Source organism: Stenella coeruleoalba (assembly GCF_951394435.1).
Source record: "Stenella coeruleoalba genome assembly, chromosome: 5".
Classification (NCBI taxonomy): Eukaryota; Metazoa; Chordata; class Mammalia; order Artiodactyla; family Delphinidae; genus Stenella; species Stenella coeruleoalba.
In genome coordinates, this window is record NC_137150.1 from 110,058,078 (window position 1) to 110,071,082 (window position 13,005).

Genomic DNA, 13,005 nt, shown 5'->3' on the forward strand with positions numbered 1-13,005 from the left:
TAAAAAATAAAGTTTATTAATTTTAAAGAAACTTCAAAAAAATAGAGCAATTTTGATCTATTCATGTCTTTTTGTTAAACAGAATTTTTTCTCTTTAAACCCTAAATGAATATGCATTAATAGAAACATTGGTATATTCTGCCTTCATCATGGCTTGGACCTAACAATCTAGAACCTCCGGGCTTCCTTTCATATCAACTGGATTGCTTGGATTTCTGTTTTTTTTTTTCATTTCTTAACTTTGAGTAAGTTTTCAAAACTCAAAGTAACTTATTTAAAGCAGTTAATTACCAACGATACTCATCTTGCCCCAAAGTTTTGATTTACAATTCTGGAGTTGATTGTGATGACTTAATCTCCACTTATGTCAGATGGCTCTTTAATATATTGAAGGTTAAAAAAAGTACATAAATTTCAAATGGGTTAAGGAATTATGTACACTATTACTGCTTTGTCATTAAACTAAATGAGGTATTAGAGTCTTAAGACCGTAGTTATAATGAGATAGAGAACTCAACCATAACTGTATGACTAAAAAAAAAAATACTAATTGATGATGCCTTCTTTTCAATTGTCCAAAATAGCCTTGTTTCATGTGGTGTTTTTAATTGAGTTATAACAGTTCTTTGTTTTCTTTCTGTTTTTATGGATATAAGACTCTTTAACTTGTAGAACTTTTTACTTTATTAAACATGTATATTCTAGTAATTAGGTCTCCTTCTTTTACCCTCACAAAACAAGTCCAGTAAGTATAATACTGCTTATCATATGGTTGATTTTAAAACTCTCTTTTTTATTTTACTTTTTATTCTGAACTATATCTGTTTTAAACTGTAGAATAAGGAAATATTTTAAGCAAACACTGAAGGCTGAAAGCAGTTTTCTATTGATAATGAAATTATATTTTCTGAAAGGAGAAACTACGTAACTGTGGTTATATTACATGAAAAATCGTGATGAAAATTCAGAGATAAGTGACAGACTTTGTGTTTTTGTTTTTTTTTTTCTTTTTTTTTTCCTTTTTTTAGTAACTAATACTGTGTAGTAATCACTGTATGTTTTCATTGAACAAGACAGAGTCCCTGCACTTTGGACCAGACTGACACATTTTTTCCTTAGGTTTTTCTCAGATATTGAGTGATTTTGCAGCTAAAGAAATTTAGCACATTTTCCTATTAGAATGAATTTCATCAAACAAATGAGGTAAATCTTAGTAGTTTTCTGTTGTTTATGTGATATATTTCTTTGAACATCATGATTCCTAAGAGAGAGATTTTGATTTTAATTATTACTCTTAGCAAAGGATGTATAAGAATTAAGGAAAATACTATATACATTATGCTTAAATATATATTTATCTAATATTTTAGCTGGGAAGTTTTAAGATTTCTTCTGTCAAACATAAGATGGTGGTTGGAAGAATATGGATTTGATGGATTTCGTTTTGATGGTGTTACATCCATGCTGTATCATCACCATGGAATAGGTAGGTAACCTGATACATTACAGATGTAACTAATGATTTTATTTTATTTTTTACTGGAAGATTACAGCCAGGCTTGGGGTTCAGTTATGTCTCTGCAGTAGCCATTATTGTTGGATTGATTTTTTATTAGTTCCATTGTGTATGTCTTTTCTCTGATCCCTTTTTGGCAAGAGATTGGGTCAAATACATTTTATAAGTAAATAAAATATAATGATTTTCTTTGAAATATATCTATTTAATAATATGCTCTCTTTAATATGTAGCATTCTTTTAAAAATGCTTTTTAAGGATACCATTTATTACAGCACCCTCAGGCTGTGAACATGACAGCATTTGTAATGAAAAATAAATAACAAAAATAATAAATGAGAACATTTGTTAATGTATGGGTTCCTTTGCATATTAAAAATTGAAGAAAATATGTATATTTTAAATATAGATGTGCTCAGTTAAAATTAAATTGTAAATTAATCTGTAATTAAAAATATGGATCAAAGATCTTCAGTTAAAAAGTTGTACAGAGAAGTGGGATCACAGAATCCTAATCCTTCAATTGATAACATGGAGAATAATTATTATTTTTTTAATGACCAAATATTTACTGGCAACAACCAATCCAAAAAATTGACTTTAGAGTATAAATCAAAAAGTGGGTGCCAAGAAAAGATGCTATATTCAAAGTGTGCTGTTAACTGCTCTCAGTCAAGATGCTGGCCACATGAAACATTCCTAGGGAAGAAGTTGAATCTATAAGACATGACAGATTTCATTGATATCTTCCACTTTGGAGAGAAGCTGACTTAGGGGATGAAAAAGGCAAGCAATACAAAATTCAAAAATATCCTCTCCTAGATTAAAACACCTACATGCCCCAGCAGAACCTCGCTGTGCTGAGGGCTAGGTATTATCCAAGGAATTGTGGAATTGGTGAAATGAACTGAAATCCATGGATATGGGATATGCTTTTTATGGGTACAGGGCCCAAGAAATGGTAAAGAAAAACATTCTGAGTTACTTAGCATGCTTTCCCACTTTGAGATGAGGATAATAACAAATACTGAGACAGTAGACATTCTTCAAGATGGCGGAGTAGAAGGACGTGCTCTCACTCCGTCTTGCTAGAACACTGAAATCACAACTAACTGCTGAACAATCATCGACAGGAAAACACTGGAACTCATGAAAAAAGATACCCCACATCCAAAGACAAAGGAGAAGCCACAATGAGATGATAGGAGGGGTGCAATCACAATAAAATCCAATCCCATAACTGCTGGGTGGGTGAATCACAAACTGGAGAACACTTATACCACAGAAGTCTACCAACTGGAGTGAAGGTTTTGAGCCCCACGTCAGGCTTTCCAACCTGGGGGTCTGGGAACGGGAGGAGGAATTTGTAGAGAATCAGACTTTGAAGGATAGCAAGATTTGATTAGAGAACTTCGACAGGACTGGGGAAAACAGAGACTCCACTCTTGGAGGGCACACACAAAGTAGTGTGCGCATCGGAACCCAAGGGAAGGAGCAGTGACTCCATAGGAGACTGAACCAGACCTACCTGCTAGCCTTGGAGGGACTCCTGCAGAGGCGGGGTGTGGCTGTGGCTCACCACAAGGATAAGGACACTGGTAACAGAAGTTCTGGGAAGTACTCCTTGGTGTGAGCCCTCCCAGAGTCCACCATTAGTACCAACAAAAAGCCCGGGAAGGCCTCAGAGTTGGGTCGCCTGAGGCCAAACAAACAACAGGGAAGGAACCCAGCCCCACCCATTAGCAGACAAGGGGATTCAAGTTTTATTGAATTCTGCCCACCAGAACAACAGCCATCTCTACCCACCGCCAGTCCCTCCCATCAGGAAACATGCACAAGCCTCTTAGATAGCCTAATCCAACAGAGGGCAGAGAGCAGAAGCAAGAAGAACTACAATCCTGCAGCCTGTGGAACAAAAACCACATTCACAGAAAGATAGACAGGATGAAAAGGCAGAGGGCTATGTACCAGTTGAAGGAACAAGATAAAACCCCAGAAACCAACTAAATGAAGAGGAGATAGGCAACCTTCCAGAAAAAGAATTCAGAATAGTGATAGTGAAGATAATCCAGGAACTAGGAAAAACAATGGAGGCAGAGATTGAGAAGCAAGAAATGTTTAACAAAAACCTAGAAGAGGGGTCTTCCCTGGTGGCACAGTGGTTGACGCAGGAGACGCCCATTCATGCCCCGGTGCGGGAAGATCCCACGTGCTGCGGAGCGGCTAGGCCCATGAGCCATGGCCACTGAGCCTGTGCGTCCGGAGCCTGTGCTCCACAACGGGAGAGGCCACAACAGTGAGAGGCCCGCGTACCGCAAAAAAAAAAAAAAAAAGACCTAGAAGAATTAAAGAACAAACAAACAGAAATGAACAATGTAATAACTGAAATGAAAAATACACTAGAAGGAGTCAATAGCAGAATCACTGAGGCAGAAGATCGGATAAGTGACCTGGAAGACAGAATACTGGTATTCACTGCTGCAAAAGAGAATAAAGAGAAAACAATGAAAAGACATGATGACAGTCTAAGAGACCTCTGGGACAACATTAAACGCAGCAACATTGGCATTATAGGGGTCCCAGAAGGAGAAGACAGAGAGAATGGACCCAACAAAATATTTGAAGTGATTATAGTCGAAAACATAGCTAACATGGGAAAGGAAATAGCCACCCAAGTCCAGGAGGCGCAGAGAATCCCATACAGGATAAACCCAAGGAGAAACACACTGAGACACATAGTAATCAAATTGACAAAAATTAAAGACAAAGAAAAATTATTGAAAGCAGCAAGGGAAAAACGACAAATAACATACAAGGGAACTCCTATAAGGTGAACAGCTGATTTCTCAGCAGAAACTCTACAAGTCAGAAGGGAGTGCCATGACATATTTAAAGTGATGAAAGGGAAGAACCTACAACCAAGATTATTCTACCCGACAAGGATCTCATTCAGATTCGATGGAGAAATCAAAAGCTTTACAGACAAGCAAAAGCTAAGAGTATTCAGCACCACCAAACCAGCTCTAGAACAAATGGTATAAAACTTCTGTAAGTAGGAAGAGCAAGAAAAGAAAAGGACCTACAAAAAACAAACCCAAAACCATTAAGTAAATGGTAATAGGAACATACATATCAATAATTACCTTAAATGTGAATGGATTAAAAGCTCCAACCGAAAGACACAGGCTTGCTGAATGAATACAAAAACAAGACCCATATAAGCTGTCTACAAGAGACCCAATTCAGACCTAGGGACACATACAGACCGAAAGTGAGGGGATGGAAAAAGATATTCCATGCAAATGGAAATCAGAAGAAACCTGGAGTAGCAATACTCATATCAGATAAAATAGACTTTAAAATAAAGAATGTTACAAGAGACAAGGAAGGACACTACATAATGATCAAGGGATCAATCCAAGAAGAGGATATAACAATTATAAATGTATATGAACCCAACATAGGAGCACCTCAATACATAAGGCAACTGCTAACAGCTATAAAAGAGGAATTTGACAGTAACACAATAATAGTGGGGGACTTTAACACCTCAACACCAATGGACAGATCATTCAAACAGAAAATTAATAAGGAAACACAAGCTTTAAATGACACAATAGACCAGAGAGATTTAATTGATATTTATAGGACATTCCATCCAAAAACAACAGATTACACTTGCTTCTAAAGTGCACGCAGAACATTCTCCAGGATAGATCACATATTGGGTCACAAATCAAGCCTCAGTAAATTTAAGAATATTGAAATCATTTTAAGCATCTTTTCTGACCACAACGCTATGAGATTAGAAATGAACTAAAGAGAAAAAAACGTAAAAAACACAAACACGTGGAGGCTAAACAATACGTTACTAAATAGCCAAGAGATCACTGAAGAAATCAGAGAGGAAATCAAAAAATACCTAGAGACAAATGACAATGAAAACACAACGATCCAAAATGTATCGGATGAAGCAAAAGCAGTTCTAAGAGGGAAGTTTATAGCTATACAAGTCTACCTCAAGAAACAAGAAAAATCTCAAATAAACAATGTAACCTTACACCTAAAGGAACTAGAGAAAGAAGAACAAACAAAACCTAAAGTTAGCAGAAGGAAAGAAGTCATAAAGATCAGAGCAGAAATAAATGAAATAGAAAGAAGGAAAACAATAGGAAAGATCAATAAAACTAAAAGCTTGTTCTTTGAGAAGATAAACAAAATTGATAAACCATTCGCCAGACTCATCAAGAAAAAGAGGGAGTAGACTCAAATCATTAAAATTTGAAATGAAAAAGGACAAGTTACAACAGACACCAGAGAAATACAAAGCATCCTATGAGACTATTACAAGCAACTCTATGCCAATAAAACGGACAACCCCGAAGAAATGGACAAATTCTTAGAAAGGTATAACCTTCCAAGACTGAACCAGGAAGAAATAGAAAATATGAACAGACCAATCACAAGTAATGAAATTGAAACTGTGATTAAATATCTTGCAAGAAACAAAAGTCCAGGACCAGATGGCTTCATAGGTGAATTCTACTAAACATGTAGAGAAGAGCTAACACCCATCCTTCTCAAACTCTTCCAAAAAATTGCAGAGGAAGGAACACTCCCAAACTCATTCTATGAGGCCACCATCACGCTGATACCAAAACCAGACAAAGATACTACAAAAAAAGAAAATTACAGACCAATATCACTGATGAATATAGATGCAAAAACCCTCAATAAAATACTAGCAGACAGAATCCAACAGCACATTAAAATGATCATACACCATGATCAAGTGGGATTTATCCCAGGGATGCAAGGATTCCTCAATGCATGAAAATCAATCAAAGGAGTACACCATATTAACAAATTGAAGAAGAAAAACCATATGATCATCTCAATAGATGCAGAAAAAGCTTTTGAAAATATTCAACACCCATTTATGATAAAAAATCTCCAGCAAGTGGGCATACAAGGAACCTACCTCAACATAGTAAAGGCCATATATGACAAACCCACAGCACACATCATTCTCAATGGTGAAAAACTGAAAGCATTTCCTCTGAGATCAGGAACTAGACAAGGATGTCCACTCTCACCACTCTTATTCAACATAGTTTTGGAAGTCCTAGCCACAGTAATCAGTGAAGAAAAAGAAATACAGAATGGAAAAGAAGACGTAAAACTGTCACTGTTTGCAGATGACATGATACTCTACATAGAGAATCCTAAAGATGCCACCAGAAAACTACTAGACCTAATCAATGAATTTGGAAAAGTTGCAGGATACAAAATCAATGCACAGAAATCCGTTGAATTCCTATACACTAATGATGAAAAATGTGAAAGAGAAATTAAGGAAACACTGCCATTTGCCATTGCAACAAAAAGAATAAAATACCTAGGAATAAACCTACCTAAGGAGACAAAAGACCTGTATGCAGAAAATTATAAGACACTGATGAAAGAAATTAAAGATGATACAAACAGATAGAGAGATATACCATGTTCTTGGTTTGGAAGAATCAATATTGTGAAAATGACTATACTACCAAAGCAATCTACAGATTCAATGCAATCCCTTTCAAATTACCAATGGCGTTTTTTACAGAACTAGAACAAAAAAATCTTAAAATTTGTATGGAGACACAAAAGACCCCAGATAGCCAAAGCAGTCCTTAGGGAAAAAAATGGAGCTGGAGCAATCAGGCTCCCTGACTTCAGACTATACTACAAAGCTATAGTAATCAAGACAATATGATACTGGCACAGAACCAGAAATATAGATCAGTGGAATGGGATGGAAAGCCCAGAGATAAACCCACGCACCTATGGTCAACTAATCTATGGCAAAGGAGGCAAGGATATGCAGTGGAGAAAAGGCAGTCTCTTCAATAAGTGGTGCTGGGGAAAGTGGACAGCTACATGTAGAAGAATGAAATTAGAGCACTCCCCAACACCATACACAACAATAAACTCAAAATGGATTAGAGACCTAAACATCAGACTGGGCACTATGAAACTCTTAGAGGAAAACATAGGAAGAACACTATTTGACATAAATCACAGCAAGATCTTTTTTGATCCACCTCCTAGAGTAATGAAAATAAAAACAAAAATAAACAAATGGGACCTAATGAAACTTCAAAGCTTTTGCACAAGAAAGGAAACTATAAACAAGACAAAAAGACAACCCTCAGAATGGGAAAAAATATTTGCAAATGAATCAATGCACAAAGGAGTAATCTCCAAAATATATAAACAGCTCATTCAGCTCAACATTAAAAAAACAAACAACCCAATTCAAAAATGGTAAGAAGACCTAAACAGACATTTCTCCAAAGAAAGTATACAAATGGCCAAGATGCACATGAAAAGCTGTTCATCATCACTAATTATTAGAGAAATGCAAATCAAAACTACAATGAGGTATCACCTCACACCAGTTAGAATGGGCATTATCAGAAAATCTACAAACAGCAAATGCTGGAGAGGGTGTGGAGAAAAGGGAACCCTCTTTCACTGTTGCTGGAAATGTAAATTGATACAGCCACTATGGAGAACAGTATGGAGGTTCCTTAAAAAACTAAAAATAGAATTACCATATGACCCAGCAATCCCACTACTGAGCATATACCCAGAGAAAACCATAATTCAAAATGATACATGCACCCCAATGTTCATTGCAACACCGTTTACAATAGCCAGGTCATGGAAGCAACCTAAATGCCCACCGACAGACAAAATCCTCCCTTTTCTTCAGAGGGATTGAATAGGAGCTAGCTAACATTAAGATCTCTTAGTGTGACAAAAAATGTATCTAAAACAAAATTTATGAATCTCTTTGGTCTCATTTTTTAATTTTTAATTTATTTCTTTTATTTATTTATTTTTTGGCTGTGTTGGGTCTTCGTTGCTGCATTCGGGCCCTCTCTAGTTGTGACGAGCAGGGGCTGCTCTTAGTTGCGGTGCATGGGCTTCTCATTGCGTGGCCTCTCCCATTGCAGAGCACGAGTTCTAGGCACGCAGGCTTTAGTAGTTGTGGCACTCAGGCTCAGTAGTTGTGGCTTGCGGGCTCCAGAGCGCAGGCTCAGTAGTTGTGGCACACGGGCTTAGTTGCTCCACAGCATGTGGGATCTTCCCGGACCAGGGATTGAACCCGTGTCCCCTGCATTGGCAGGCATATTCCCAACCACTGCGCCACCAGGGAAGCCCTCTTTGGTATCATTTTACTTCATTTTTCTCCTGTAAAATTCAGTTCAAATTAAATTAAAATTTTAAATCACAGGGGTTTTGTTTGTGTTTGTAAAACAAAAATTGAATTTCAAGATTGTCTGAACTTTGAATGTAGATATGGAGTACTTTTGTAAGTTAAATCATATAATTGCTGGCTCATGACATTTTGCTATGATAACAAAACTGATATCAACCATCTAATTGGTGGAGGCATTTGTGCAGAGTTAAGACTTGCATGCTAAGATGATGCATCCATATTGGTTTTCTGTTCTCTAGGTCAGAATTTTTCCGGTGACTACCATGAGTATTTTGGACTAGAAGTAGATGAAGACGCTTTGACTTATATCATGTTGGCAAATCATTTGGTTCACACGCTGTATCCAGATTCTATAACAATAGCTGAGGTAAAGCTATAATGATCTCTACCCTCTGACCCCCTTTAAAATAGAACATTTTATCAGCATACAATATTTGAATGATCTCTATGTTGTCAGTAATTGCATAAGTGCAATTATACCCTGACTATAGTGCAGCTACCTTGTGTGGATGGCACATTATTCAGAATTCACTGTTTTCCTATTATCAGATAATGTACCCTAATTACTTGTCATTATTCCATTGTTAAAAAAGAAACTGCCAGTGGTTAGAAAGTAAAATACCCTAATCAGTGGACAGGTCCTTTTGCCATGTGACCTTCAGCACAGAAAAGAATTGAATATTAATATGCGTCTGGCTGTTTAATTTTTTTTTTCCTTTCTGGTTTAATCATTAGAGATGGCATGGATCACTGCCTGCGAGCTTCTCTGAAACCTCTCTTGTTCTGATGCGATTACCTTTCTTGTTTACGTTATTGCTCTGAAATTGCCAAATGTTCACTAGTTATTCATGATTACTGAAGGTTCATGATTAACTGTCCCAAAGCTGCACTGTAATGATATAATTCGATATATGCATAATTGACAATTCCCCTCTTGGTGATAAATTTGATAAATTAAGAAGTTTGTTAAATGCTTATGCTAATTTATATTTAGTAGTAAAGTCCCTCTGGTTTTGTGAGTCCTCTAACTAGGAATTATTATTAAAATTGAACTTAGTGTGTTAAAACTGTTCTATACAAAGTGTAGTGGTTGGCATATAAAAGTAGTAAGGCTATTGAAAGAGTCAGAGTTAAGGTGTATTTTCACATTTTTGGCATTTTGTTCATTGGAATGATATGCAGTAGTGACAGTCTCCTTCCTGTAGTGTTTATTATTTGTATAGCCTTTTTTCTATACATCATTTCTCAAAACTCCAAATCTCAAACTAGGTGATATGATTTCCTGGTTTATCTCTGGATCGAGAACAGAGACCTTTTGCCTCCTAAATATCTTCTAGGAATAGAGCAATAGATCCTAAATTCCTGGAGTAAATTTTCATATAAAATTTAAAAACCCCACAATTACAATGCCATTTTGATACTCTGTATTGTTTCACAATCTCTACCTACCTATATTTGGTCATAAATTATAAGTCTTTTTAGTACTTATGCTAACACTTTCTGTGCTGAATATTTTTTAATGTAAATTAGTACTTTTAAACTTTTATTTTGTCTTTATATATTTTAATATTATCTGTTAAACATCAAAAAAAATAATTAGTTTTGTCAATTATATTTATGGCAATTTGAAGCCGAGACATTATATATAACAAATTACTACAAACAATTAATGACAGCACAAATCAGAAGTGGGTACTGAAGAAAAAGAAGTAATTATTTAATACATGAAACTTAAAATTGTTACATTGATCTTTCCATTCATTTCAAGTAAAATAGTTTCATCATCTAGGGAGCTCTTGTCTGATTATCAGTGTTTCTACCAAGGAAACTTGGGGACTTTAGCCTACTTTATATTACTTGGTTTTAGATATTTTTAAAACAAGATGTATCTTCAATTTATTCTACTTAAATTGAAAACTACTTCAATTTCAATACATCACTTTTCTGTCTAGTGGGAGTCTCTTCAAAATGTGGAATTGATCCTCATGAACTTTTTTTTTTAAGAAAGGAATGTGGTGTAATGAATAAATAATGCAATGTTATAATAAAGTCCTGTAGTAGAAATTTGAATTTATTTATAATAATAGTTATTAAAATTGAAGACTTTTTTCTGTATATCAACTATTATACATGGTTATATTTGCTGTATTAATTAAAAATATTTTTTTCATAACTGAGGCTTTTTACCCCTCTGGAATAGTCATGAGTCATCTTTAGATATTAAAGAATTAAAACTATTTTAACTTCATTTGAAACATACATGATCATTTTAATATCCTATGTCAGTAAGCATCAACTCCTTTATATTTAAAGCATATTTATTTTAGTGACCATTATGTTTACTTTTTTTTTTTCTTTTAAGATTTTATAAGAATAGTCATTAACTCTGTACTTCCAGAAGAGAGCTAGAAATATCTCATATGCATTAATGGGGCAGCCTTCTAGTAGTCAGATTTAGGAGTTACGACCAATTGGTGTCCAAATATTTTTCTTAGCAGATTCTATTTCCTTTCAAACTATTTGCTAAAACTACCTGTAGACTGAATATAGACTGTACCTTAATGTTTTCTTGAGAAAAATTATTTTGATCTTTAATGTCATCTTATCACTAGTCTTAGGAAAACTCTGGGTCTTACGAAAATTCTTTTGGGAAGGCATTGTGTCCGTAATTCCAGTGCCTAACACAGGTGCCTGAGATTAATACATATTCAGCCAGTGTTTATAAGGAATTGAACTGAATACCTATCATATCTGTGAAAATGTGACATATTTTGATAAATATAATTCTTTAAAATGGTTTCTTTTCTGTTAAACATTCATCCTTTTTCACTTTTTTTAATTCATCTTTTTTCACTTTTATAAACTCTAAGGAAGTATGTAGAAATAAGATATTATTGACGAATACTTTCTTATGGATATATTCCACCATGTACTATATTTAACTGTAGCTCTCTTCCATTAGAAAACAGTTAATACATATTTTGGAAGTCCAGAGAGGTCATATGTTTCTTTTTTTCCAGCTTTTCTGTGGGACAAGTTTGAGGATGAGGTGTCGTGGAAGAAGAAGCAGTTAAGTCTCAGAGAGCTCAGAGTATGTATAGTCAGAGTATAGCTCAGAGTATAGTCTTTCATAGGAAGTAAGGAAAATGATCCAAAGAATTTGGGCGATGACACACACAGAAAAGCTTGTGACAAGTACAGGGAAGAGTAAATGTTTCAAAGTGGATGAGGTATTGAATATTTGAAATGAAATAGTAAAAATAACGATGGAAAGATAGAGGTCTCTTCCTTGCACTTTCTGTGTACTTCAGCTAACAATTATGACAGCCACGCACGTTGTCATTTCGTGATAAGTGTATGTGTGTGCATGTTCATTTAGGTCCTAGTTCATGAATCCAGCAAGTCAAGTATTATGTCTTATGTATCTTGAAATCCTTGGCAGCACCTTCATGCATTCACTCAGCAGGGAGTTACTGAGTTCCTGCCTTATGCCAGCGACTCTTCTACTATTCTAGATTCCTGGCATATGTCAGTGGACAATGGCAACAGCAACAGCAACAAAAGTCCTGCTCCATGGATCTTAAATTTTAACAGTGAATGAGGAAGCCGATAGTCAAATAGTGAACTATATTGTCAACACTTAAAGTATAATTGTTGAATTATATCTTAAATTGAAGAATTTGAGTTTTTTATTGTTGGCTATTGAAAGCTATCGGCAAGCAGTGATAGGAGCAGACTCTTCAGCAGCAATTAGGGTAAAGAGAAACTGGAGATGGGGAACTTTGTTTGGAAACATAGTGGTTGAAGCAAACAGTAATGTAGGTTAAATAAGATAGTGTCTGTAGAAATGGAGCAAAGGAAAAGAATTTATTGGAAAGATATTGTGGAGTTAGAATTACTAGTACTTGTCCCATATTTTACCACAGTTGTTATAATAATGTATTTTGTTGCATTTGGGTCCTTGTACCATTATTTTTTTACTTATCTGTTTGATTGTATATTTATTTGATTACTGATAATCTAGTGGTGTCATGACAGTAGGAAGACCCTGTCAAAAGGCCAGATGTCTGAGTCCTGGCTCTACCATGGAGAAACATGTCTTTAGTGATCCCTTCACCTCAATAAGCCTCGATTTCTGTATCTTCTAAATGAAGAGAATCCACTAGATAACCTCAAAGACCATTTCCAAGTGTAACTGACTATAGTGAAAGCCATCTTG

The 13,005-nt window shown here is 35.4% G+C and overlaps 1 protein-coding gene across 1 annotated transcript in view; it reads left to right on the plus strand.

Moving 5' to 3' along the window:
- Positions 1 to 13,005, plus strand: part of GBE1 (1,4-alpha-glucan branching enzyme 1) — a 295,070-nt gene that overhangs the window by 195,906 nt on the left and 86,159 nt on the right. The window contains exons 8-9 of the mRNA XM_079923113.1: positions 1,371 to 1,486; positions 9,026 to 9,153. Of these exons, the coding sequence (XP_079779239.1) occupies positions 1,371 to 1,486; positions 9,026 to 9,153 (244 nt within the window). The remainder of the gene's footprint in view (positions 1 to 1,370; positions 1,487 to 9,025; positions 9,154 to 13,005) is intronic.